This window comes from Chaetomium tenue (assembly GCF_020726465.1).
Source record: "Chaetomium tenue strain MPI-SDFR-AT-0079 chromosome Unknown F5144scaffold_7, whole genome shotgun sequence".
Taxonomy (NCBI): Eukaryota; Fungi; Ascomycota; class Sordariomycetes; order Sordariales; family Chaetomiaceae; genus Chaetomium; species Chaetomium tenue.
This window is the reverse complement of record NW_027117335.1, coordinates 1,027,137-1,053,696: the sequence shown is the minus strand read 5'-3', so window position 1 is coordinate 1,053,696 and position 26,560 is coordinate 1,027,137. Positions and strand designations below refer to the sequence as shown.

General features: G+C 54.5%; 9 protein-coding genes across 9 annotated transcripts; 3 read left to right on the top strand and 6 right to left on the bottom strand.

Annotated features, from left to right (window-relative positions):
* Window positions 1–2,607: 2,607 nt before the first annotated feature.
* Window positions 2,608–3,719, bottom strand: F5144DRAFT_585884 (uncharacterized protein). The gene has a single exon (XM_066789725.1). It carries the CDS (start codon window positions 3,568–3,570, stop codon window positions 2,719–2,721), a length of 852 nt encoding a protein of 283 aa, XP_066638814.1. The 5' UTR covers window positions 3,571–3,719; the 3' UTR covers window positions 2,608–2,718.
* Window positions 3,720–4,080: 361 nt separating this feature from the next.
* Window positions 4,081–12,413, bottom strand: F5144DRAFT_386868 (armadillo-type protein). The gene is made up of 7 exons (XM_066784682.1): window positions 12,177–12,413; window positions 12,028–12,098; window positions 10,637–11,965; window positions 9,624–10,513; window positions 8,184–9,425; window positions 4,876–8,124; window positions 4,081–4,788 (listed from the first exon to the last, which is right to left on the bottom strand). Exons 1-7 carry the CDS (start codon window positions 12,239–12,241, stop codon window positions 4,315–4,317), a joined length of 7,320 nt encoding a protein of 2,439 aa, XP_066638813.1. The 5' UTR covers window positions 12,242–12,413; the 3' UTR covers window positions 4,081–4,314.
* Window positions 12,414–12,838: 425 nt separating this feature from the next.
* Window positions 12,839–14,034, top strand: F5144DRAFT_585880 (Rtf2 RING-finger-domain-containing protein). The gene has a single exon (XM_066789724.1). It carries the CDS (start codon window positions 13,048–13,050, stop codon window positions 13,915–13,917), a length of 870 nt encoding a protein of 289 aa, XP_066638812.1. The 5' UTR covers window positions 12,839–13,047; the 3' UTR covers window positions 13,918–14,034.
* F5144DRAFT_585878 (glucosidase II beta subunit-like protein-domain-containing protein) lies at window positions 14,035–16,164 on the bottom strand. Its single transcript, XM_066789723.1, has 3 exons — window positions 15,938–16,164; window positions 14,866–15,810; window positions 14,035–14,808 (listed from the first exon to the last, which is right to left on the bottom strand). Exons 1-3 carry the CDS (start codon window positions 16,029–16,031, stop codon window positions 14,162–14,164), a joined length of 1,686 nt encoding a protein of 561 aa, XP_066638811.1. The 5' UTR covers window positions 16,032–16,164; the 3' UTR covers window positions 14,035–14,161.
* A 258-nt stretch (window positions 16,165–16,422) lies between these two features.
* On the top strand, window positions 16,423–17,788 carry F5144DRAFT_596297 (uncharacterized protein; the record flags this gene model as incomplete). Its single annotated transcript, XM_066790784.1, has 2 exons — window positions 16,423–17,583; window positions 17,753–17,788. 2 exons carry the CDS (start codon window positions 16,423–16,425, stop codon window positions 17,786–17,788), a joined length of 1,197 nt encoding a protein of 398 aa, XP_066638810.1.
* Window positions 17,789–18,566: 778 nt separating this feature from the next.
* F5144DRAFT_596296 (uncharacterized protein) lies at window positions 18,567–20,742 on the top strand (the record flags this gene model as incomplete). The annotated part of the gene is made up of 2 exons (XM_066790783.1): window positions 18,567–19,068; window positions 19,127–20,742. The coding sequence occupies 2 exons, from the start codon at window positions 18,567–18,569 to the stop codon at window positions 20,740–20,742; spliced, it is 2,118 nt and encodes a 705-aa protein (XP_066638809.1).
* Window positions 20,743–20,979: 237 nt separating this feature from the next.
* Window positions 20,980–23,191, bottom strand: F5144DRAFT_386798 (uncharacterized protein). Its single transcript, XM_066784680.1, has one exon. The coding sequence runs from the start codon at window positions 22,845–22,847 to the stop codon at window positions 21,216–21,218; it is 1,632 nt and encodes a 543-aa protein (XP_066638808.1). The 5' UTR covers window positions 22,848–23,191; the 3' UTR covers window positions 20,980–21,215.
* A 262-nt stretch (window positions 23,192–23,453) lies between these two features.
* On the bottom strand, window positions 23,454–24,661 carry F5144DRAFT_499500 (S-adenosyl-L-methionine-dependent methyltransferase; the record flags this gene model as incomplete). The annotated part of the gene is made up of 5 exons (XM_066786332.1): window positions 23,454–23,484; window positions 23,539–24,157; window positions 24,424–24,438; window positions 24,489–24,515; window positions 24,574–24,661. Coding segments are annotated over 5 exons (780 nt in total), but the record flags the coding sequence as incomplete, so codon positions are not given.
* A 720-nt stretch (window positions 24,662–25,381) lies between these two features.
* F5144DRAFT_498274 (cytochrome c/c1 heme-lyase) lies at window positions 25,382–26,517 on the bottom strand (the record flags this gene model as incomplete). The annotated part of the gene is made up of 3 exons (XM_066786260.1): window positions 25,382–25,643; window positions 25,698–26,362; window positions 26,422–26,517. The coding sequence occupies 3 exons, from the start codon at window positions 26,515–26,517 to the stop codon at window positions 25,382–25,384; spliced, it is 1,023 nt and encodes a 340-aa protein (XP_066638806.1).
* Window positions 26,518–26,560: the final 43 nt, after the last annotated feature.

Sequence of the window (26,560 nt, the reverse complement as noted above, 5' to 3'; positions counted from 1 at the left end):
GCTGCTCAGGGAAGCACCCGGCCTGGGTACGGTGGTGCCCGGAAGCAGTAAAAGCCCGGGGTGCGGCGAGGGAGGCATACCATTTCCGGCCTCGAACCTTTGAGCTTGCTTTGCAGCAACAAACACAACAGCAGCAAGAGAGACTACTACCGAGGATGCGGAGCGTCACATTCCGGGGTGCGTCCACCCTGGAGGAGGCCGACGATGGCTTCCAAGAAGGGGGAAAAAGGAAGAGACCACGGGGCCGCCCCCCCGGCTTTCTCATAGCCCAGGAGGAGGCTGCAAGGAGTTCGAGGCAAGGAAAGCTGACCTTTGCGAGGAAGGTTGATACGGATCTGACCGGAGACCGAGGAGACGGTGTTGGGGGCCTAGGGGTTACGACTCCAGAGGCCGCGGATACCTTGGAGGCGGACGGTCAGGATGTCGGAATGCAGGGAGCTGGGTAGGCTCCCTTCAACCGTAGTACGACGGATTCTGAAGAGACGGGCCAAGGTAACATCGGTACAGGTTTTTAGTCCGACTGGGAAACCAGGACGGTTTTCCTGTACAACTAGCTAGATAGTTGGACCGGCGAGCCCAAGGGCATAGCGGTGTAGGAATAATAATATATATCTCTGTATTAAAATCTTAGTAAAGTTTATACCCTATTTTAAAGATGTTTAATAACTTATAACGTACTCCACCCCCAAGTCGCGCACACCCCCAAGTCGCGCACTTTTGACCGTGAACCGATAGGAAACATCAATTACACCACCACAACAACCGCAATACACTGAAACTATTTTAAACCATGTACATCAGATGTTTCTCCGTCTCCCTGACACGTGCGCGCATTGTGCCCAGGCTTTCCACACTTGCTACAACGTCGTGGAGCCGTCTCTGTTCGACCCCGCCGACCACCATTTTCCCGCGTTTCACGCTCTACCTGTTCCTGCACCTCTCTCTAGCTTAATAGATCACGTGCATCTCCTACAGTAAGTGATCCTCCAAGACGCACACGTGTTTTTTTGGCCCTTCGCCGCTTGCTCAGTGCCTCATTTGCCTTCTGTAAGGTACGTATCTCACCCGTCATTAGGGCAACCGAGTGCGCCAACGCCTGCGTCCCCTTCGCAAGCTGGTCGACAGCAGTGAGAATTTGCGTCGGCGAGCTTCCCTGGTGACGGGCAATGCCGTACTTCGCTCTCATGTTGTGCACAAGCTTGAACCACGCACCAATAAGCTCTGGATCTTCGCAGAGGGCTCTCTGAAAGTCGTATGCGCGATTGAAACGCGTCTTGAGTTTTGGTTGTCGCTTGACGAACTTTTCGGCCCAGTGCTTACCGACACGTCCGCCGTCGCGTTGCGCGAGTAGCAAATTGGCCATATCTTCAACACCAGCGTATTGGGGCGCGAATCCTCGCGTATCTAGGTCTAGTATGTAATGGACAACTGCTTTTTCCTCGGTGATTGTCAATCTATGGGCTGCAGGACGCGACTCTAGCTTTGGCGTTCGTCCGTTCATTCTGTAGCGGAGAGTACTTTCAGGCACATTGTAGATTGTCGCGGCTTTCCGACGGCTAAGCTTTTTATCTTGCCGGATGGCTTCAATCGCCAAGATTATCTGGCTTTCTTTAGAAGCGATTGCCATTTTTGGTTGGGGAGAAAAGTTGTGTAGAAGATAGGAAGGTGTGTCGCGTAAAAAGATGCGCCGCTTGGGGGTGGACCATGTTAGTTAATTATATTATTAAGATATATAATATTATTATAAACTGTAAGGATATACGGGGTTCGGAGTTATAATAGCGACTTAGTAGCAAATATATAATAATGTAAGGAAGAGCATTTAAAAGGGACTCGAGAGCTCGATCCTTAGGACCCTCCCCCATGATCAGTTCATGTTCTCTCCAAGGCCTGTGCTTCTCATCAGTCAATGGGATTAACTAGGAATTGAATGAGGTCCCGCCTGTGATTCACCTCTATCTCACCCAATGTTCCTCACCTCTCTAATTTAACGAGAAGTACCCTTGGGTCCAGTTGCTAGTTAACGTTTCCTGATAGATATACACCGAGAAAGCAACGACATACTACATTCTTTTTCATTTGCGTACGTTTTCTCCTATAGCCTTCGTGCCAGCGATTGGATACTATAGGGTTGCGTATGTAATGGTATATAATCTTACATTCGGTGGTGTTGTGGCTCAACAACACAAGCATCGCACCTAACCCCTGCACCCACTTGCAACTACGATCCTAGCACCAACTTACACCTTTAACACTTATACCCACACTCTCATCCTCACCTGCACCCACGGCCCTAGTACCTACGATATAGTTAAGGTGGCTAGGAACCAGGTAAGCAGGGACATTGTAGCCGACGACCGGGCCCGAGCCAATAGACGAACTAAGCCACGAAGCCCGGGGCTAAACACAACCACAAGCTAGGAAGTTGACGGCCGAAGGCCATAGTCGACGGTACTAGCTAGTGTAGTAGGTCGTTGGCCCTAGGCGATGGCCGGTTGTCTTATCTGGTGGTTGGCGAGGGCGGTTGTCGGCTTGGGATGGATAGATAATGACTTCCCTTCACACTCACCGGGGCTTACAAGGCTTCAGTCGTGCCACAGTAACTAACCGGTATTATACTTTTCCTGTCCTTTGCGCTGCGTAACAGTACCAGATACCCAGCTTTGCCTTGCTATATATATAACACGTCCCTTCCATTTGACCGACTCATAATTGACATCACAACGTACATCGCCGACCGCCACACTCTGTCATTGTGTGTACATAACGGAGCCTCCCACCTTCGAGACGGAATTCGTGACTGTCAGCCGCCATCATCATGTGCTCCCAAACACAGAAGATGCTAACCGATCCCATGGCCTCGTCAATAACATACCGGCGGCGCGTATTGGGCGCCTGGCTGGAGTTGGACGGGATTCCGGGTTTGCAGGAGTCGTCAGGTCTCCCCTTTCCGGTATACGCAGACCCTTCGAGTCGAACGCAGGGCGTTCCCCAGGGAACGGCGGTTGAGGCGGTAGCGTTGCTCCACATGTCAAGATAGGCATCACCAGCAGCCTGGATAACATCCCTCTTGTCACGTTTGTCCTCGGGGATTGGATCCCATGTTTCCCCCAGTACGTACTCAAGCGTTTTCTTGGCGTCAAACAACCACGAGTTTGTCGTGGAGGCGATGGTGTCGACGAGTGTGACACGACCGTCACCTCCGTGGCGGATCTGGGTTCCAATGACGTAGGGATTGGCTGGGTCGCTGACGATAACCTCAGTGTACGTTGCGCATGCCACGAGGTCAAAGTTGGTGCGGCGGTGGTCGATTTTGAGCGCCTTGCTCAGCACCCCTTGGCGAGGGTCCTTCCTTTTGTTGTTTTCTTCGTATTCCCAACCATCGGAAACAACCCCCTGAAGCAGGGTAACGTTGCCCGCCGCTTGTGTGGCGATGTAAGCATCAGCTGCCTTAGCCAAAACCAAGCGGTCGCAGTCAGCTGCTCGTGTGGCTAGGGGCTGTCCAAACACGGCTTGCAGTGCTCCGAAGAGGATGACTATAGAAGAGAAAGCACCGATAGAGCGCATCATAAATTAGACTTGTGAACGAAGAGTGTGTAACTGGCTAAGCACCTACTGTCAGAACAGGATCCGAGGATATGCGTGAACCATCACAACAAAGTAGTGGTTTGGTGTAAGGGCCGATCAAGGGTTTAAGCATGTTCGAAACCGGGATGCTGCTGCTGCACAAGTGCCGAAGCCCTGAGGGTGAGTGCAATATGGGGAACGGGTACCGGGGCTCGGCACAGTGAGAGGCATCGCGCGTTGGTATATTCACCCATCATCATTGTCACGGTAGCAGAGTAGCCAGTCCCGGATTTCCTGTAGGCAGCCTGTTTAAGACATTCAATATAGGCGTTATATGCGAGGTTACCATGGCCATCTACTACTGCACTAGACACCAAGAGCGGGGAAACAGGAGATATTTCTGTTGCCGGGCAGGGTTCTTGTGAGAGACCCGGCTCTGTTTGCCCGCCTGGGAATCACATGGATTAGGGCACCGTATCACATTAAAACGGGATAAAAGACAAGATATGCAGCAGAGCCAAGATGCGCGCTGCCCCCCTCCCCCACCACCCCTTGCCCTCCTTAGAAATGAGAAAACAGTACCATGAGAAAAGGGAACAACAAAATGGGCAGTGGGTATGAGCACAAGGCGCTTCTAGCCCTGGCGACTAGCCCTGGCGTAAACCAAACAAGAACAAGATACATATGCTACAAGGAGTGCTGGTGATTGCCTACAGCGAGCAGGGCCCATTGTGGGTTGCCGTGATATCACCAGAAACTGCACCACCCGATGTAATGTTGGCAGAGATTTTCGAGTTTGGTGGCCTCGATGATCAGCTTGTTGACTTGCTCGTTCACCGTGAGTTCGTCGTCCGGTTTGAAGTCCCGGCCGGTAAGCTTTTGCGCGACGCGATCGAGTACTTCGACTGCTCGTGCGTTCTGCACCTCGGCCATCTCATTTGGACCATTGCCGTTTGCCATGCTGCTTGGCGCAGCCACCGAGGAATTGGTACGCGCGCGACCACGGGCACCCGGAGGAGCACCCATCATGCCGTCCGGCCCTGCGGTGGTTTGAGCGGCCAAGAATTCGGTAGGGGCCACGGGGCCGTCGAGGACCGAGGGCCGGCGCGCGCGCCCAGCTTGTGGTCCAGCAATAGCTTGTTCCCGTTCAGAGTTGAAGTGAGGCCCAGGCGGGCTGGCCGGGTTTGTGAGGCGCCATGTGAGTAGCGGATCGTGGATGAACTAAATAAAGAAGCATAGATGATTAGCCCGAAGTACGTTTGCTAGAGCTTGGGATTTAGCCCGTCGGGGATGCCAGATGCCACTCACAGCCTCCAAGACAGCCATCACACTCTCCTTGTTGTCTCGCAAGACCCTCATAACATGCTCGCACGTTGTGCGGAAACTGCCCTCGATGTTGCTAACTTCCATGGCATAAGTGAGCATGCGGGTTAGTCTGAAGGGCACTCGCTCCGGGTACTTCTCCCGCTTCATTGCCACCTCGAAACAGTCGCCAAAGTCGATGTGGATGATCTTTCCCGTGATCCGGTCGAGCATCAGATTACTAGGGTGTCTGTCTCCCAGACCCAGAATGTATCCAACCATCGACATGACGCCGAGGGAACGCGTATAATTGGTCCTTCTGTCCAACCAGGCCTCGGAGCTTTTGCTCTTGAGCCAGAGAACGCGGTACAGGTCCTGGCCTGTGGTGTTGTCTAACGCATATCCAAACACTTCGACCTTCTGCATAAGCGTCAAATTATCGTAGTCTGGAGCCATTTGTAGCATGATCCGGTGCTCGATATTGAGGAGAATCTTTCTGGATTCCCGGTATTCTCGGATGAGTTGGTGGACGGTATCGCTGTTCGGCACCCAGCCAAGGAGACCAGAGTTCTGCGACAAGGGGATCGCTGGGTAGCGTTGGATGTTGAGATGCCGCTTATAGGACTCGGAATCGTTAGCTAGGAGCGTGTTGCAAAGGCCAAAAAGCTGCATGACGCGTTCGTCCTGCCGGATATCTTCGTGACCCTTGAGCAAGAACGAGTAAGTTTTTCCGTCGCCCCCGATTATGGCAAGCTTTCTTGGCCGCTGCTTTGAACTGATGACGCTGACGGTGCCCTCGAATCCCATGATTTTGACGATATCTTGACCGCTGCGGTACGTCCCGGGTACTGCAATCTCAAGATCCCGAGCTTGGAGCAGGTCCGGCGAACAGTACGTTAGCTCGAGGCTTGTCATCTGCGGGAGCTGTCGGCTAATACGGCGGAAAACTTGATAGTAGAGATCCCAGGCTTGACTGATGTCGTTCACGTCTTGAGAATGACGGTATTGGCGGCACCATTCACGCGCCTCGCTGAGGTCCCTACCAAACGTCTGCGTGAACGAGATCTCCCTGAGGGTCGCTGGCCCTTTCTCGAGCAAGTCATGGAGGGGCTCCAGAACGTCGAACATGCCTGGAATGTTGTGGTCGCCGAAATACAGACGGGAAGCTTCCTCAAGCCCTTCGTGCCAGAGTTCGTGCCATAAAACCGCGACCCTGATAAGCTCGCGGCTTACGATGTCGGCCTGCTCTACGAGCTTGGGACTGTGTTGACGCATGCTCTCCATTATCGAGCTGGCCGTTTTGGATCGCCGCGTGCTTTGCCTCGACTTCATTGCGACTGTAAGCGGGTATACTAGGGCTTGTGGGTGCGCGCGCCCAACGTCGGACAGTAGAGCGTGAATCGTCGCTTGGACCCGCCTGTTGGGTTGGTTGATGCGGGCAATGAGCTGCGGAATGACCTCCAGCCAGGTATCAACGCTGACATGCGCGAACCCGTCAGTAACGGCAGTGGTGACTTCTTGGTGGCCGCCATAGGTGAGCCACAGGGTCAGTAAACGAAGGGTATCCTGCAAAGAGCTGCCAGATGAGAGAGCGATAGACTCGAAGAAACCATGCACGGCCGGAACGACGTGGTGGACGATGATGCTGTGCTCGGATCGGCCTTCCAGCTCCTTCCTGGATGCCAGAGCTTGAACGACTTCGAAATTGGCCAGTGCCCAGGCATGCCAGGCCTTGTACCATCGGGGATGGTAGTGGGTGGCTTTGGAATAACAGTCTAATATGTCCTGGCGCCGTGTGTGTTGCCAATCGTTCTTGCCAAGTGTGATCATCCAATCACCCTGTCGAAGGTAACATTTCGCGAGCAGCACAGTTTGTTCGAGCCATTGGCGTTGCGCATCGGGGCCGAGGACGGTCTCGTCGAAGTCGGCGTACCTTGTGTGGTTCAGGCCGTCGCCCATGGAGTTTGTGGCTTGGGCAGAGGCATTCAACTGTAGCCTTGCGCTCTCGACGCGATGGGCGGTTTCTTCGGTGAACCTGTGCAGGCAATACAGGGTGCGCTCGGCGACTCCACGGTCTGAGCTCCGGACACCTGGTTGCTGGCCGATTTCCCATTGGAACTTGAGTACTGCATATACGATCGGAGACGCGATGCGTTCCAGGCCCGGGCTAGTTGGTTGTTCGAACCAATAAGGGATGACGGATTCCAGCGGAGCATCAGTGTCGATGAGCTGCTTAAGGGATTTCTCGGCGAGGCCCATCCGCCCTGATTTCCGGCATAGGTTGGCGAACTTGGTCCACATGTGCATATTCTCCTGCGGGGTGAGAACCAGAGACCTCAGCCGAAGCGTTCGTTGCCAAACTTCGACGTTGCGTTGACAGCCCTTGAGACGAGTTTCCCAAGTCGCCCGCAGAGTGGCACGCTTCTCGGGCCCACACTGCTTGTAGACTATGAGCTCTTCCAGCTCAGCAAGCATCTGAACCCTCACAACAACCTGATAGGCGCGATTGTACGATTCACTGACGAGCGCGCTAAGCTCCGTGTCAAGACCCTCGCGAGCCTGCTCGATGCAGCCCAGTGCCTCCCGAAATTGGTTCCGATGCAGGGCAAGAATAGCCCCAAAGAAGGCGCGGTCAGGCGAGAAGCGCTTCATCGATTGCAAGTAGGTGTCCATCGAGTCCCATTTCCCAAGACCCCAAGCGGCTGTTGTCGCCAATGGCGCAATCCTTCGCTGAATTTCCGGACCCGAGTTGGCCCACGTCTTGCCAGCTAGTGAGGCAAGCGAGTCCCATTCGCCCAATGCGTGATAACAGCGCATTTTGCCCATGACAATGTCGACAGGCGTGGGCTGGTCCTCTGGGAGCTCCCGCTCTCTCTGGCAGTAGAAGTTGAGCGCCTCGTCCCAGCGCTCTAGTTTCTCGAACCAGCTTTCTCGGAGTTGGATCCCGTCCTTGTAAGCTTTGACTTTACGCAAAATGCCAATGGCGGCATCAGACTGTTGTAGCTGATTGTTAATCACGATGAGGGCCTCTACCGCGTGACTGTTGTGGTCTTGCAGAAATTCAAGCTCCTTGTAGTGAAGCGCTTTGGCGTAGGCGTGACATCTTGCCGCCTCGCGTCCCAAGATACGGATATCAATGGGAAGTGCCTTGTCATCGTGCTCCATGAACTCTGCTAGATTAAGGAGCTGGCCGAGAAGGTCAGGCGGCACATTCTCGGATTTTATGGTGTTTTCGATGTTTGTGATGAGTTCCTCCTAGAGGGACAGTTTAAATTAGAGACGGCGCCCAGTAGCAGAGAATCTAGGGGCCATACCTGGTAGGAGTCGTAGAGTTCACTCCAGCAAGAGACAAAAGCGGAGTTGAAGAGCTCTCGGGCGAGGGGTTGGTAGTTGCTCGCCAGGCTGGCACAGGCTCGGAGGGAGTGGTTCGGCGACTCTGAGAGCAGCGTTGTGCTGAACTTGCGGAACCATTCGTGCCAGTCGTCCTTGGTGGCTTTCCCCTTCGTCTCCCATGCCTGCTTTAAATGCACAGGGTTTAGATCAAGCTTCTTTGGCGGGTTGTTCTCGGATGTGTACGGCTCCACAGAGTTATCCTCGAACCGGGGGGCAAGGTTCTGGGGAAGTGCCTCGCCCTTCCTGAGCTTCTCTACCGCTTTGTCGTAATTGGAATGTTGGATACCGTACATGGTGATGGTCTTTTCGACGGTGTGCTCAAAATGCAGGTAGTCACGCCCAAGTTGTAGCATGAGAGCGCAAAGGGTGTCAAGGGCGGCTACCCGGAGGCTGGGCTCCTGGCTGGCGAGGACTCTGGTGAGAGGATGGATGATTTTGGACGCGTAGTCGTTGAGGTTGACCATGCTCGAAAGTTTTCCGATCGTCTCGATTGACGACTTTCGTAAGAACATGGGCTGCGCTGGGTTGTCGAATAACCGTACCAGAATGGGGACGATGAGATGCATGTATTCTTCCGCGCTGGAGCCGAAGACCAGGAAGGCGTGGAATATCTTCTCGGTTGGCTGACGCTTTGTACTTGTATCCCTTTCCAGCACCCCGAGCACCAATGGGAGTAAACTGGCAAGATAGATCTTGAACTCCCCCTCCAGCGACCGAGAGATTGACTCAATGAGCGCCATGATGGTCGTCTGCAGCGAGGACGTTGTGTTCCAGAACTCCTGTAGTACCTCGATGATGTCCGGGAGGTAGACACGGATATGCTGGCGCACGATGCCAACGAGTCGGCTCAGGTGATTGAAGTAGTAGTCGAGTCTTGTAGGGCTCGAGGCTCTGATGACGGCAATGAAAGCGGGAACCACCCGGTCTAGGAATTGGACGCACTTGAGTCCCAGTGTGATGAAGATACTCATGATAGCATCGACTACATTGCCGTGCCATTGCAGCAGAGATTGGTCCTTCAAAATCTGAAGCAGAGCATTGATAACGACAGTGGGGTAGTAGTCTTCTTGCGATGGGGTAAGCCCCCCCATCATGAGAGACACGTCGGTTAACTGGGTAGCCTCGGGGCGGCGTTGGGTTTGCGGCGTTCGCTCTTCGACCTGCTGTTTTCTGGTTTTAGCTTTCTCTCTGAACGGTTGTTTGAGTTCCAAATATTTCTCTAGTAGGAAAGAAGGGTGCACGAGCCCGTCGTCCTCAGACTCGTTTCCCTCGTCGTCCGAATCTGCCATGGTGGGGCTGGCAAGCGACAACGACGAGAAATGGGCGTGGTGAAAGGGTGTAGAGGAAGTAATGAGCTGTACCTGATGTTTATAAGGATCTAGCGCGCCTAGAATCCCCATGAGCTTGATCGTCTCCTGACGTAACGGGCCATGTTGGGGTTCGCCCCGTATGATGGATTGCAGGATCTCGAGAAGCTGTGGATATTCAAGGTAGGGCTTGATAACGTAGCCGGCATTACTGGCTAGTTGCCCGAGGGTGTGAAGAGCTGCCTCTCGTTTGATGGGTGCGCTCTGATCCTGCAAGGCGTCAATGATAATGGGCATGAGCGTATCCTTGTAAGTGAGCATCTCTGCACCCCCAACCGTGCAGAGCTCGCCAATCGCCTGGAGAATGGTGGCCGCGACAGACGGGGTCGGGTCAGAAGCCTTTGGCAAAAGGACTTCGGTGATGGAGCTGACGTAGGGCTTAACTAGGTCTTGAGCATGCTGAGTTAAAAGGCTGAGGAGCTTTGAGCTTTCCTCTTTACTTCTCGCCACATCAGTGTATTCCAGCTCGGTTAACATTTGGATGATGGTCTTGCGCAGTTGGGGGATGACATATGCCGGGTTGTGGCGAGCTAGCCGACCGATGATTGACACGGCAACCTCCCTCACCGCGAATTGCTCATCATGAAGAGCGAAGAAAAGCGTACGGATGTTCTCAGCCTTGGCGAGATGCTGATCGAACCGTTCGTCGAGGGCGGCAAGAACAGTCCGTCGGATTTTGGGCTCAGGATCTGAGACGCCCACGGTCAACAGTTTTTCAACGACGTCGGCGACGACCTGCAAAGCGTGGTAGCTGGTTTGGTTAACGATAGGATCGCGCACATATAGTTGGCAGCAGGTTAGCGCGGCAGCCTCGCGGATTTCCGGGTCGTCATCTTCCACATATTTGATGGCAACATCGCGGACAAATTCGTTCAAAACGTGACCTTCACACAATGTTAGTACCTGTTCTACCATTACTTGGTGCGTCTCTGGCGCAGTAAACAGCCATTGAAGAATGGCACTCCAGCCTTTGTTGAGGGTGCGGGGCGAGGAAAGGGGCTAATTACCTGAGAAATCAAAACTGCCGAGTGTGTTCAAGGCAAGTTTCACCTCGGCCTTTCCTCGCTCGTGTACCGACGGGTCCTTGGGATCCTTGGGGATGGGCGGAATGGAAGAGAGAGGATTCGGATGAGGTGCCCCCAACGGTCGGAAGGGTTCGCCACAGAGGACTTTGCTCAGCATGTTGAGCAGGCGCTCTTGTATGGTACCCTTGACAGGAGGGATGTAGAAAGCCATGTCGACCAGCGCCTGAGTCAGCTTCGGCGTGAGCTCACAAGCGAAGATGGGGTCGAGCAACGCCTCCATGTACTTGCTCAGCGTTTGGCCCACCGCTACCGCGAGCCGGCTGATGCAATCGAATACAGGGTCGACAGAGCCTCGCTTGCGGGACTGCACACTGAGCCCTTCGCGGACATAGATCAGGACGCCATCGAGATAAGGCGCAATGGAGCTCTTGACAGAGTTCGCAATGTTGCCAATGGCCAGGAACGCATCGTTCCGCTCTTTCTCCTTCTTGAGCATGCTAGAGAGGTAAACCATGAACTTGTGCAAGTAGGTCGCGCCGAACTCGGTAGGGGCGTAGTTGGCTAAATCTGGAATAAGAAAGACGACCGTCTTGCGAATTGCAGAGTCGCGCGCATCCTTGTGGCGGAAAACGATCTCGCAGGCGTTTTGGTAGTGGTTCTGCATGTACATGCCCCCCTGCTCAAGAAGCTCCTTGAGAACGAGGAGAGAGGCGTGGATGTATTCGACGGTGTTGGTCTTGAGGCCCTTGACCGCTTCCGTGAACATTTTATCCATCCACTCCTGCTTCATCTCCTGATCGCGCTCCCGGATTATTTTGAAGCAGGCGCTGACGGTTTCGCTTGAGGTGGCTCGGATCAAGTGGCGAGGATCCCGCAGGCCGATCCAGATTTGATCGAAGACGAAGCCGACGTATGGATACATCAGGGTAGGCGCATTCCTCGCCAGCTCACGGAGAACTAAGACGGCACTGTATCTCCTCTCCTCCACGCGATCCGATTGCAGCCACTCAAGCGCAGTGTGCATCTCGGCGTCAACAAGCTCGGATATCAGAGAACCGCCCGGTTTGCACATCTTGCCCAGAACTACAGCGGCAGGTTGCATGGGATTGAGATCCTTCCCGCGTAGTATAGTTCCGATGTATTGCTGAAAGCGACTGTATTTCAATGCGGGCTCGATGCCCTCGAAGTCCACCAAGGCGTCGAGGATGTAGACGCCCCCCATCTTATCATACGTATCGGTGCCTTGGATCAAGGCCATGGTCCTTTGATTGACGGTGTCAAAAAACCGTTGGAATTGCTCTGCGCCCATCTCTGCTCGCGGGTCAGTAACTCGACCAAGGTACCAGGCATGTCGCCGCAGTCGCAGCTCTCACCTTGCTTGGCGATATTAACCAGGTCCCGGACCTGTCGCGCAGCGCGCTTTCGTTGGTCTTCAGCATAGCTCCTATCGCGTGCATGGAAATCAGCCGGTGTCATTCGGAAAGGGCTTCCACAAAGGAGCATTGGTGGTAGGGCAACGCACCGATTCCTGACTTCTTTGATGTATTGATCTAGCGCGGTGGCCGCCTGATCTCTGATGATCGACATCTTGTCGGTGTTTTGGATTTCCCCAAGCCTCGCTGAACGACTTGGTGGTCTCGTCGAGCGTTGAAGCGCTATGTCGGTTGTCGCCGACCCATAGTCGGCTGTCGTCCTCCGGGCCACAGGCTAGGCTCAGGCTAGGCCGAGATGTTCGGGTAGGCGGTTCGCGTTGGGATGAGAGGGTTTCGGGTGCCCCTGCCCGTTCAAAAGCCAGCACTTTATTGTCGCTTGAAGTTGACAAGTGCGGCGTGTTTGTATTCGATGTTTGACGAGCCTTGGGTAGAAGTTGTCGCTGGTTCGGCAATCGGCCGCGGTCGGGAAACTAGAGTGCAGACAGGATATAGTTACAGTTATTGGTGCTCATTCGCTCGACCAGGCCGTTGGTTGTGTGTCACTAGGGGTATTTTCGCTCTTGCGAAGAAGAGGTGAAGGTCAAGCACAGCGGCACCGTGTCCGAAAAGGTACCTACCGATTCGGGGTGCTAGGTGCATCGGCGTCACTCGAGCCTCGACACTGACGTGGGGTAGGGTACGCACGTGCCATTGGAACCCGCCGCCCCAACTCAGCCCCCGGTGGCCCCCTAAGGCACCATGCCGCGCGTGTTCTGGGCCAGGAACGGGTGGTATGGAGGTAACCGAACTCTATAATAGCACGGGCCGCAGGTAATCTGCAGTTGCCTCGTTCCCTTTCATTAGCGTTATCCTAACTACTATTCGAATATCGAGGTTCCTCCTCGCTCACACCTAACTGAACTCCGGTGTTTGCAAAACAATCACACAACACAATCAAGCAAGCATCAGAACTTTCCCGCGATGGGCAACGATGGCGGTTCGATCCCGAAACGCCGCGAGCTGGTCAAGTCAGCTGCGCGGGCGCCGACTGTGAGCGAGCTCAAAGCAACTGCGCTTGAGAACCTCACCCATGCCTGGGCCTACGACCCCTTGACGTCGGAGCGGCTCGACATGGAAAACGTGGTATCCGACTGGCGAGGGCGTCTCTACAACTACGAGTCAGTTCTCAGAGGATTAATGCCAAGCGGCGATGACCACGAGGCCGCTGCACCCGCGCTCGTGCATGGTGAGTCGCCGGAGTTGTCGTTCACGTCAACAGGCATTAAATCACTGCGCGATATCGTCAAGCTCAAGATCAAGCGCTACGAGCCCTCCGCATCCAAAGGGCAGGAGATCTGGGCTTGCCCAGTATCGCTGAAAGAGCTAGGCCCCGCGACAAGGGCGGTATATCTCGTCCCGTGCGGCCACGTCTTCGCCGATGCTGCCATTAAGCAGATTCAAGAGGATGTTTGCCCGGAATGCAGCGAGAAGTTTGAGGCTGGAGACGTTATCCCAATTTTGCCGACTGAGAATGCAGACCTCGATCATCTCACGGAGAGAATCAACAATCTCAAGGCTAGCGGGCTCACACACAGCCTGAAGAAGGAGAAGGGTAACGGGAAGAAGAAGCGCAAGGCGGAGGAGGCGGAAGGAGATGGAAAAGCCAAATCCGAAAAGGCCAGGGGGGCCCACGGAGAACACGGGTCGGCGACCAAGGCAGCTCCGAAGTCAAATGCTAGCAACCGAGTGAGTGGTATAAATAATGCCATGACGGCCTCACTCACGGCGAGAGTTTTAGCAGAACAGGAGGAGCGCAATAAACGGCGTAAGTTGGCCGCCGAAGCGAGATGAGCGATGAAAACAGTTACTTAGGGCAAACAATATCACTACCGTACCTCTATCGGTTGACCTGTGTGTATAATTTATACCAACTACATGAGATCATTCATGGAACTGCACCCGAACCTTGCTGGGAAACAATGATGCAAGACTCGATGCTACCGCGACTGGCTCTAATGCCATCTATACATTGCCCAAAAGCATACTAACTGCGATTTATCATGAAGACCACCTACATTGTGACAAACGCAAATTTCTACAGCTCATCCTTGGCCTGCACTCCTGGCTCTTGCACGTCTTCGCAGGCAGCGGGAGTGCCCACCTCCATTTTGTAGACGCACTTTTCGGACTCTGACACACGCCACAACTCGTCCGTCTCCCCGCATGTGAGCCAAACGTCGGTCCTCCTGTTCGGGCCGTTCCAACAGCCTTGGCCGTTTTCGTACCGCAGGACCATTCTCTCGCCCTTGCCCAGACTCTTCCCATCGGCCCGTTCTTCCTCGTCCGCCAACTCCTTGTCGATGCGCACGAAGTTGCCCATATTGGTGTTTCCGTGGCCCTTCTTGCTTTTCTGCATCGTACGGTCCATCCAGCACAACTCATATTCGTACTCGCCGACGTCGCTACTGACGCACTTCCCCTTGAGAGCACGGAAAATGTCGTCCATGCCGTAGTCTTTCTCCAAATCACGCTGTTGCTCCTCCAGACTTGATGTCTTGGACGAAATATCGCTCTTCACAGCATCTAGCGCATCCCTGGCTGCCGTGACCAGACGAGACTCTCCAGCACCACTGCGGTTGTCAGCAAGGATGCCGTTGTCGATGGCCCAAATACGCAAGACATTGATCTTGTCGCGGATGAAGTCATTGACGGGGCTTGGGAGGTAAGCTTCCCAGTTGTAGACTACACTTATTAGCCAAACGGTTGGAGGGGAGTGGGCGTCGGGTTGGCGAGACATACCGACGTCTACGTCACTGGCGTCCGAGTTCTCAAACTCAGCCCAGTTGATCCCAGAAGTCTCACCGTCTTCCTTCAGCATCTCCATAACATCCGCGTCCGATAGTTCGGCCTGTTTCTCGCCGGTTTGAGCAGCCGCGTAGTCCTCCCAACCCTTGACCGCGGCCTTGACACCTTCATCATTGAAGTTGGGGTTGTATTCTTCCTTGAACTTGGTAAGAATATCCTCCAGCTGATCAACTCTGTCCTGCAGGTCATCACGCTGGTCCAACAGCTTGTCCAGCGCATTGCGGAGCTCGGAAACCCGGGTTTTCGCTAGACCAACAAGAACGCCAAGTTTCCCCCCTTGTCCGTCGACCTTGACGACCTTGTTGCGCTCGGAGCGCTCGACCTCTTCGTATTTCTTTTGCATCTCCTCCTTCTTGATCTCGAGTCCCTGAAGTTCCGCCTTCAAGGCAGTGACCTTGGTCTCCACTCTTCGACGCAGCTCTCGGGCTTCCTTGGCCATAGTTCGCCGCCGCTTAGCTGACCGCTCCTTATTCTGCCTGCGCTCTTCTTCGAGGCGACGATGCTCCTTGCCAATCGCGTCGCAACGATTCTCGCATTGGACCCCGCCAACGTGCGCAAACTCGTCACTGCCATCGCAGCAAATATCGTGGTCGCATACCCCATCATTGACGTACATGAATGGTACGTACGCACCAATGTGGCCCGCATTGGCACACCAGAAGCCAGGAAGGGCATTGGTCGTGTTGGTGGTGCCCGTGATCGACCCAGGAAGGGGTTGCTCGGGCGAAAGTGCGTCGATGTGCGCACAGGCAGCCGTTCCTGGCTCGTCAGAGCCATCGGGGCAGTCGCAGGAGTTGTCATTGACCTGGGACGGATCGAGGGTAATGGAGGGGTTGCCGATGCATGTGAAGGTTGATTTGCTCGCGTAGAATTTGACGACTGCTCAGGGGTTAATAGTTGACCTTGGGGACGCTTCCCTTAACACTATGCGTATCGCATCCTCCGGATGGACGGTGTTGCAGCCCTTGACTGCAGTAGCGGCTCGGGAAAGACGACGATAACTTACACTCGGGTCCGACGCCTCGCGGCAAGCTGTCGGCTGCCGTCAAGGTACCGTGAGAAAGAGCGCTCAAAAGCGCCAATGCGCTTGCCCTTCGCATGATTATCCTATTGGCGTCCTCCCGCGTTGGACAGAAACAAACATGAGAGATGTGCAAGTCCCTGAGAGCTGCGACATCTGTTGATCTCCAGGTGGAAGTTCAAGGACAGGACAGCTTGCCAACTTGAGACAGTCTGGCAACTGGCAGCTGGCAGCTGGCAGTTGACCCATCAATTGAGGAGCCAAGCGACAGAGCGCCAAGACACCAAAGACTTGGCATCTTAAGTTCTTTGTACACAGTGCGAATAGATGCTTTGTGCACGTACCCCGACTTTCCAAAAATTCACTGCCCCGCCATGAACCCCCCTTCACCCCTCCAACAGATGAGCACAGGGTAGACACACAACAAGCTTCCTTTTTAACCCCATACATATTCAAGATAAGCAGCAATCATGTCTAGCGACCCCCTCGAGGCGCTCAACTCCGTCATCGGTAATGCGCTTGTTCTTGTCGGCCAACTCGACGCCGTAGTGTCGAGCATTGCGGCGCAAAAGCGAGTCAACCACGAAAACAAACCTCAGCCCATAGACGAGCAGCTCGCTGCGGCAACTGGCCCTCTCGATGCATTATCTCTCGCCCACGATTCCACCGCGTTGATTAAGGCTCATGCCACCAAGATCTCCCTCCTCATAATCAACGAGCCGTTCACTCCAACAGCGATTGCGAAGGTCCTCCGAGAGCTCGTCGATGGCCCCATCCCCAGCTTGGCCGCTGCAGTTGAAGTGTGCACACCGGAGCGGTACACGCGCACCATACAGCAAGATCTAGCTTGGCGAGCCGGTCGGGTCCTCAAGGAGTTGAAGCAGCTCTTGTCACGGATCCCCAAGGATGGCAAGGTTCTTTCCGACGCCAAGAAGAATGCTTCGGTAGGGGCGGCAGGGGGGAGAGGCAGCATTGCCACCACGGGCGTGCTGTGGGCTGCTTGTGATGAGGTTATGACCTTCGCTAAGCGCGGATTCGCTGGTGCCCTAGCATACAAGGTCGAGCAGCTCCGGGACACTCTCAAAGATGTGATGGAGGAGCTAAAAGAGTGGGGAGAAGAGACGGATGGCGACGAGGACGACGATGACGAGAACAGCGAAGATGAGGGTAGTGATTCTTTTTCTCAGGCTACTCCGCATCATGAGTCCACTTCGGTATCTGGGACGCGAGATGCTCAAGCTATTCTCGACGACCTGATGAACTCACAGCGGCACATCCCACGCGATGATCCGGATAGGATACGGGAGCGTCTGGAGTCGTGTGTCAAGAGACTGCGCCTAACTACCTTGTTCTACCAGGCCACAGTGAAACGCAGACTCAAGCCATTGCCACATCTGCCCCCGGCTTCGGATTCGGATACGCAGGGTCGACTAGACGAGATTATGTTTGTTCTCAAAAGGATTCCCGAGAGGTTCGGCAGCTTAGCCCTGGCATTTTACGAACTAGACCGTTCTGAAATTGACCGGTTGATGGATGACTGTTTCTTCGACGCATTCGCCGCCTCGGAGCTACTAGTCAAGCCGTGGGAGGGCGAGAAGGACGAGTTCACTGACTGGGCGTTGCGGTTTCAGGTAGAGATAAAGAAAGGTTAAAGTAAGAGTTTGTTACACGCTTCTTCTGTGTGACTATCACCGGACGCCGTAGGATACGGCTCCGGCCCTGTAACCCCGTCCGCAATTGATAATGGGGACCCATGGGAAACATATTGTGGTGCGTAACTTCGCCTCTGCATATTCACAGGTGCAAACTAGATCTGAACCAGATGCGAGGCCGTAGCTCAAGATTTGACCTTAACGAGTCGTCTCGATTCGTCGTAGAAACCGGTATACATTTGTGTGATAGAACGAATTCTTTTGGTTGCAACCATACCCGCTGGTCGAGGCAGCAGAGTTCAATTGGTTCCAAACCATACATCGCGAACCAAATTGTTGCTGTGCAATGGCCAACACCAAAGTCTGCCTACGGCGTTAGCTATACCTCCGCTGTGCCACTTGTAGTAGATGGTTGTTAAGAACACTGAGAGCGGCGCTGTTGGAGCTGTGAGTCCCGGGGCTTCTTGAAATGTAGATATGGAGGTGGTCTATTCACCTTCTGCAAGTCTCGTAATGAATGAAGCAAACATGCTATCGCTTACATGCCGCCCTTACAGGCATAGGCTCGTTGTTTATAACAACAAACGGCTGGATGAGAATCCTTCTCAGTCGATGTACATCAAAACAGACCGATCGCGTGTTTTGCTGGTGGCCCGGGGTTTCGTTATTGTTTGTTTACCCATTCAGGGGCTCCATCCGGGACAACACACAGCACCGAACGAGAGGTTTTCAGACGGAAGGAAAAATTGCAAAATAAAGAACAGGGTAGCTTCCGTGCTCGAAACTCGAGCCCTCTAACAACCGCCTAGTCACATCATAAGGCCTGTTTAGATTGCTCCCTTTGGGGCCGATATCGTACCCTATTAGTAAAATTCCCTACTCAACCAAACTCGGTTCAAGTAGCAGTCAGGGAAACCTTGAGTTTCTAACATTGTGTTTTTTTTCGGGCGACTGGTCTTGAAATGGAGCCCCTCAGCCCGATCTTAAAAACACCAACTCGAATACCCCGACCGACTTTCGTGGCAGCGTCACCTCGAACACCCTCCATCCGCGCGGTCCCCTACAGCGCCATGGACGGAGTTACTACTGCTTCTAGCACGGCTGGGAGTTACTCGCCGACAAGCTGGCCGTTCCCCAAGTCAGCCAAACGTCTATCATTGTATGACCGATTACATTGTGTTGATGCCGGTCGACTTTTCTTGCTGATTGCATCTAGGGACCTTCCAACCGCAGCCGCCCAGCATTGCGATGCGCCCGGTGCTAACTGTAACAACATTGACCAAACTGAGAGTGCAAAATACCGCCACCGGACCACGGCCTCCACAGCGAGTGAAGCGACAATGACTGGAAGTTTCCAGATGGCGAAAAACGAGATATCGATGGCTCGTGGTCGCGCCGACGTCTCTCGAGATTCGGTCGAGACTCAGATATACGCACCCCGGCACAGCGAGAGCAATGCGATCGGTAAAAACACCTGAGCCTATAATAGCAAAAGAATCATCACTAACTTGTCTTGTTGTAGCGGAACACCCGCGACCGAGCAACGGCGGACACTTCCTTCAACCTGCAACAGACGATTTGGAGCGACCCATGATCCCAACTCCGTACTCAGTTTTGCGCAAGGTGTCGGAGGTGTCTGGGCCTGGAAATATCGAAAACGGGGGCGACAGCCAACTTGGGAATGAGGCGCAGCAGCCGATTTCTGCATCGAAACACCAAGAAACCACGCATCACCATCAGTCGGCAACCCACACTCCGCGGGACACAGCCACGAAGGACCCCGTAATCGATGACATCGATATTGAACGTACGGACACATCCAGCGTAACTCATGCTACGCCTGTCCCGCGGGACGAGGAAGGCCGAGTGCTGTCCCGTCTGTGCCCGCTCTTTACCGCGACCATTCCCAAGAGTGAGCCCCAAGACACCCAATGGCTTGCGGCGCCCAGCAGCAGCGTGGGAGCCGAGTACGGCGGTTCCGACGGCGGTAATATTGCCGATACACCTGATGGCATCATCATCCTGAAGCCGGCCGGGATGCCGGAAGCCGCGCCCAATGCCGGGGCCTCGACGCGAAACATTAGTCTCTACTCGCGGAGGCCGACGACAATCCAAAGCGAGGTCCCCGATCTCGAGTCTCTCCGCCTTGGCCCGAGATTGCGCCATAGCCGTTTGCCGCTGAGCCCCAGCATGGCCACAAATGCAGGACGGAGCGTGCCGAGAAGCACGAAGAAGCTGTGGAGTGCCCTTGCCCGATCGCGTAGAATGATGTTCGCTTCGGCCGTTCTCTTGGAATTATGCATCCTCAACGTGGTTGCTAGCGTCACGGCGGTGACTGCTAGCTATATCGAGCATGGGTATGCCGGCATCGGGGTGGTGGCGTGGGCCGCCGTGAGCGGTGTGTTTGTCCTGACCTTTGGTGCTCTCCTGGGCGCCACCTTCGTGCAGTACCGCAAGATGAACAAGGACCTTGTCTCGGGTGAGAACTGGATCGAGATGCACCTTCGGTCTCGACCTCTCCCTCCCCGACCCCAGAGTGAGGATCGGAGACAAGACAACGGCGCTACAGAGGCCTGGCAGAAATTCGTCCAGGATCACACGCAGCTTCGCCGCTATGTTGAGTTCCTTGAGAGCCGCATTGGGGTACTTGAGGAAGGTCGACCGAACATCGGCGAGCAGAACAACGGTGAAACTGACATGGCTGGCGTTGCGAGTGGGCCTACTTACGGCACGATGGAGAACGTCATCGGTCAGTCGAGCGGCATGGATGCGGATGCCGGTGCCGGCGGCGACAATACCCCGAAGGAGAAGAAATTAAACGTGGGCGGTTCCTTGTCACGTCGCCAACTGCTTCAGTCAGAGGACTCGGTCACAGAGCCCGAGTCCTGGCAAGGTAGTGATGGCAACGCTACCATTTCCAAATCGGATACCAAGGCCAGCATCCTCACCGAGCTGTGTGAAGCCGTCACCGAGGGATACAGTCCCTTGTCTGGGATGCCTCCGAGTTCACCTCACACCCCACAGACCTCCCACAACCAGACACCCTCAGGTCGCCCGCGCGGTAGTACTCTCCGCCATCTGGCGCTGCCTAGCAGGACCGCCTTTCACCGGCCTGGGGCGCATTCGGTCGAAATCTAGAGGGGCACCAAGGATGGTATGTGATCAATACTCAGTGCAAACTCGGAAACTTCCTGGCTGATAGGGCCGGGGGGATGAAGTAGGTTGGGCTGAGAGCCCCGTGAAGTCAGTGTAGAACCTTGTTCGTCACTACCCGGTTTTGGGCCGACGTGTATAATACGAGAGCGCTAGCTCAGCGAACGACGGTGTTACGCCACAAATGTAAATAGTTTTAGTTAACGATATCATGCACAACAAACCCGGTCAAGGGTGTGGAAATTAGGAAAGCGAAAGGGTGTTGAGATGTGAAAGTTGAAGTTTCTGACCACCAAACTTGTTTGTATTAATGTGTTGAGCGCGAACACTTGTTTCGGTGTCAAAAGCTGCCCATTACTCGAATGATCATAAACCCCAGGCAACGAGTACCATCTGCCGGCGCTCACCGGCCTGTTGGTCAAATATGGTAGTAGTCCGTATCGGCGGGTCAGCGATGACTAGATCGCTCGGGCCATGCGAGCCTTATTTTCTCTGTATCTCTTCTCCTTGCCCGCAACCTTTCTCCGCTTCTTCCATGAGCGATTGAGATCTCCCCGGTTTTTCCAGAACCAATCCTGGAAGTCGCTGGCCGGCTTGCCATCTCCCTCACCCCCCTGCACTGCTGGGCTGCTCGGTGCAATCTCCTCATCGCAGTCTTCGATCTCCTCGTCCGTCCCTTTTCCATCTTGCTCCTCGCCATCGTTGTCGCCTTCCCACGGCGTGAACCTCCGCCTAGGGTGTGCCGTGTCAGGGGTAGGCGCGGCACTCCGAATGCCGCGCAATTCAAGGTCGTGGCGAGTATAGGGAGTCAATGGAATCTGAACCCCCGGAGCCTCGTCCGCATCAACATCGGCCTCTTCTCCGTCACTTTCGTCGTTAACGCCGCCAAAGAAGCTGAAACTTTGACCATTCGCGTCTGCTTTGGGGGTTTCACCGTCTGCTTGCTTGTCGCGCTTGTACAAGGCTTCCAGGGGGTGCACTCTGGACTCGCTGGGGGTTGCCGGCGGGATTTTGATCGATAAACTGCGGGTTGAACCGGACGATCTCGGCCGTGACTGATCAGGCTTGGCTGGTGGTGGAGGAGAGCCATTCAACCTCGCCAGGTCGGGGCTAGGTTCGCTGTCCTGGGCCGCATCTGGGCTTTTGATCTCGCTTTCCTCGTCGGACTCCTCGTCACTAGAGCTTGTTGTACTCTCGTCCTCCGTTTTGGTCTCCTGAACCTTGGTTTTTGGCTTGCTTGGAAGCAAGATCTTGCCACTCGGAGGCGGCCTGGTCTGCACCGGTTCTATCACTTCCCCATCCTCGTTCACCCAGCCCTTGTCATCCACAAACTCCAGGGGCACAGTTGGCTGGCCGCTGGGCGCTGCCGCTTTGAGGAACGTCGGAAACTTGGTGGTCTTCTCAAATTCGTGAATGACCACCTCCCGTGACTTGCCCTTCTTCTTCTTCTTTGTCGGGATGGACTGGTGGGCGTCGGGCAATGGGGTGGCATTTGCGGGCAAGACAGTCTTGACTAAACACTCAGCATGGCCGGTATATTTGGATTTTGTTCGCTTCTTCTTCTCTTTCCCGGCTTTATCCTTGTCCTTCTTTGACCTCTTCTCCTTAGGTTCGTCGGGGTTGGTCCATCCGCGCTTGATCTTTCGGTCGTCTTCCAAGATTATGCCGCTGAGTTCCTCGGCACCACGCTTCCTCTTCTTTTTTTTATCCTTCAGCGGGAGTGCGCCGTCGACCGTGCCCTTGGGGATATCTTCTTTGGCCATTGCAACCGGGTCGAGTGGGGTGGGGAGGCTGGAGGGCCTTGCGCGCTCAATGCGGATCTTGACGCCTTTCAGCACCGATCCGCTAAGCTTCTTGCTTATTTTCGCCGCGTCCTCTTCCGGGAGCTCCAAGAAGCCGAACCGCTTCTCTGGGAATGTCTCGAGCGAGTGGTAGGAAATATTGCGAGCCTTCGGGAGCAGGGTCGATGACAGGGCGATTTTAAGCAGCTCGGCGTCTAGCGGGGTGATATGCAGCCGGACGTAATGAGGGTCGTCAGAAGCCGGCGCGGATGCGGTGGATGGTGCCTCAGTTCCTTTGCGGTTTGTCATGGCCGTTGTGCCATTTGGGGAGTTGGCAATTATCAGATGCAGAACTCATTCTCAAAGGCTGGAGCTGAAAATGATTGACCGCCTTTGAAGTCTGCGAGCAGCTGCCGTGGATGGGGACTGCCAGCTGTCCAGCAGCTGTTCCCCCATCTGCCGCCCCACTAAACAAATACTGCTCCATAACTACCTAACTCCTGAGTTGACTTAACGACGAAAGGAGATGTTGGACGACCTTGTAGTTGTTGGTTTACTTTAACACCGCCATTGTAGTAATGTTTACGATTACATGGCAGATTTATGGAGAGAACTTGAACGATGCAGAGGATGGCTGGACAGTGAATCAGTGAGGAGGGCAAACACATACGTGCGCCGTCGTATATTGCCGCCTTGATCCACGGCCGAGGGCAGAGCCGACTGCCCTGAACCCAAATAGATGAGGTTCGCCGACCAAGAAGAGAAAAAGGAACAGCGAGATGGTGACCGAAAAGAACACGGAAAGAGTGTGGCCTGTGCCGATGAAATACAGATTACCAGTCCACATGGGTAATAGTGGACGCCGCCAGGTAAGCTTAGGGCCCCTCGGTCCCGTATAGGGGCGCGAGTCAGCCTTTATTGCGGCTTTTGACCCCATACGACGATTCTTGAATCTCTTGTTAGCAGATCGTAAGGCTTTCTTTGAGTCCAATGTGCTCACACAGTGATGTATCCGTGGATGCTTCGGTCCTTGAAGTCATTCTTCACGTCGACGAGTAGTTTCTCCACGTCGGCCGGGGCCCAGCCGAGTGCTCGAGTAAACACGGTCATGGTGATTCCGTCGATACCCTCAAAGTTGTTGGCCATTTGCATGGCGCCCACCGCCTTTTGGTCGTCCCCCTTTGCCCAAGGGTTCATAGGGACGGCAAACTTCTTCTCGCCGAGGTTAACAAAACCGGCCTCGGCCAAATAATTTTTGCAACGCAACGCCTCCGTGGCACTGCGGCCCATCATCTGGATTCCGCGGAGCAGAAGTGCGTTCCATCGTTGCAGGGCTGTGCCTTCGACAGATCCGTCGATTGACTGGAAGTAGATGATGGTCTCCTGGGATTCAACCCAGCCGCCGGGGTTCAGATTGTCGTAGATGGATTTGAAGAAGACGGACCAGTCCTTCTTGACAAATGGAAGTAGGTAGCGGCCGTGAATATAGTCAAACTTGTGGTTGTGGACCCAGTCGTCATCCACATCGTCAATCTCAAAGCGGCAGTTCGGTGGCAGGTAATCGGGTTGTATAGGGCTCAGATCGGTGCCTAGAATCTCCGAGTTGGGGTTCTCCTCGGCTTTGTGAACCCGTGTCAGATGCCGCCGAGAAATGGTACAAGGCACATGGAGTATGATCCACGATCACCCCAGGCGAAAGAATACACCTACCAAACTCAATCGCCCAGACACCTGTTCCTGTCCCAAGGTCGAGCACACGGCCCGGTCGCTCAACCGGCGCTAATCCGAGTTTTCCCTTCAACAAGAACTTTGATATGGTATGCTGGAGATCTAACAGACGTCAGACTTGGGACCGTTTAGCAGGTCAAAGGGGGCATGGATTTACCCAACCGGTTTTGCTCTCTTTGCCGTAAAAGTGGTCAGTATGGCGCTATAGCCCAATCGTTAAACTCACCTTGTCATTGGGAAGGAAATACTCTGCCGTGGAAGTTAGCACGGCTGAAAGTTCCCACCGAGGAAGCAGCTGACGACTTACTCCCTTCCTTGTACTTGTGGAACGTCCGGCCATGTTCCTGAACAAATTTGTACACACTGGAGCTCACGGAAGCACTCGAGGCCGAGCTGGTACAATTTCAGCAAACCAAGTCCTACTTCGCGTGCCAACTGGGTCGTTCTGTGACTGACGCTCCCGAATCCGATATAAGCGGCGAGTTGGTAGCATTGCTATCGTGATCGACCTGGTGTTGTCAATTCAAGGCAAACCAGTTGCTAATGGGCATTCTGAACATACACTCAGATCGACCGAGTATCCGCTAAGCCCAGTGACAGATACGGAACTTTCATCTTGGTCTTGCGATTCTGTGTCCGGACAGGTGGAGGCGACTGCGGCTGAGCCGGTATCCCGTGTCCCGGCGCTTCGGGTTTCGGCTGGCGACGGGTGGCCTGCCGGGTTAGGCATCATCACTATATCCCCGGATCGTAGTCACTAATATGAGGGATAATTCTGGAAGGTTGGTAGGTGGAGGCATGTCTCCTTGGCGAAGAGCGAGCTCATCAATTTTGTGGTAGCGAATGGCGCCAAGCTTGAACCAATCATGCAGGACAGTCTAACGGCACGAAACGCCCCGTTGACAAAGGTGAAAGCACCTGGGATCTAGGCTTGCAAGATACGACCGGCATCTCGAACAATAATGCCGCCATTATACAGATGAGGAGAGAGTTAGCAACAGATTCAAGAAGCAAACCGAGACCCTAAGTAACCAATTTCTCCATGGCGCCATCCCGTAAATCGAGCAGACCCATCAGCGTCGCCATACAATGTAAGAGGAGCTGGGGCTACGTCTTCAATCGTGTCGATTCCGGCTGTTTGCCTGCTCTCGGACGTCACCACCCGATGCCCTCCACCAGACATCCCCGCCCCACCGCATCAACCGCTCCACAGCCGCGGTGGGTGTTATGGCGGGCCGGACATCCAGGTAGAAGACTGGCTCGCCAGTTGGTTCCGGAGGTGCTGAGTAGAAATCGATCACGTAGCGGACCTCTTGCTTCTGGCCGTTGATATTGCGCGAGACGAACCAGTCGTGGCGATCAAAAGGCGGCTCGGTGCTAGACCCAGGAGCGTCAGTAATCGCCCGATAAACATGCTGGGATCCCACATACCCGAACTTGGAGGGATATACCCGCCCTAGCAGCTGTAGCATAGCCGCCTTTGGCGTCATCTCTTTCGGTCTCCCTTGAAACCTGATGAGAGTTGGTTGTGTCTGGCCGCCCTCCTGCGCCTCTAAACGTCTAAGGGCTAGCGGTGCGTTCTCTTCTCCGCGTTTACTGACTTCCCAGCCCCGGGATAAGCCCTTGGCAAACCTGCGCTCCCAGTCGACAATCTCGCCCCAGGCTCCCTCGTTTAAAAAGTTATGGACGTCGACCATACTTTCGACAGCCGTGATGTCCGTGTCCGTGTAGCCCTTGCGCAGCAGCGCATTATACATCTGCTGAGGCGAAGGGTACTCCCAATTGCTTTCGCCGGTGCCTCTTGGGATAGAAGATTCGTCTCGACTGGTCGGGAGCACATGGGTCTGACCCGGAGCCTGCTCTTGAGAGATGGACTGAAACATGTAGTTGAGTGGGTTCAGCTTGGAGAGCATCGATGGCTCCTGCCGCTGTTCTGAAGACGAGCCTTGGCTATCATGGGGAACGGGACAGGAGGCTAGCGCTGCGTTTGCGGTGGGGTTGCCGTGCGGAACAGGGCAGGAGGAGGGCGTCGGGCTCGCGGCACGGGTAGGAGGAGTGAAGGCATCAACGGTGCCTTTGTGCATGGGACATCCGGCCTAGAGAGAGAGGATTTGGGATGAGTATGGGTGATGGATTGACCGGGATATCAACTTACAGGCGGGGTACCGGCCCCGGTGATGTGTCTATGCGTCTTGTCCGCCGGAGGGACAACCGGGGTGGCTGATGGGGAGTCGGCCCAGAACCAGCCCATTGTGAAAGTAGTCCGTAGGACGAAACTAGGGAACTCGGGGGAT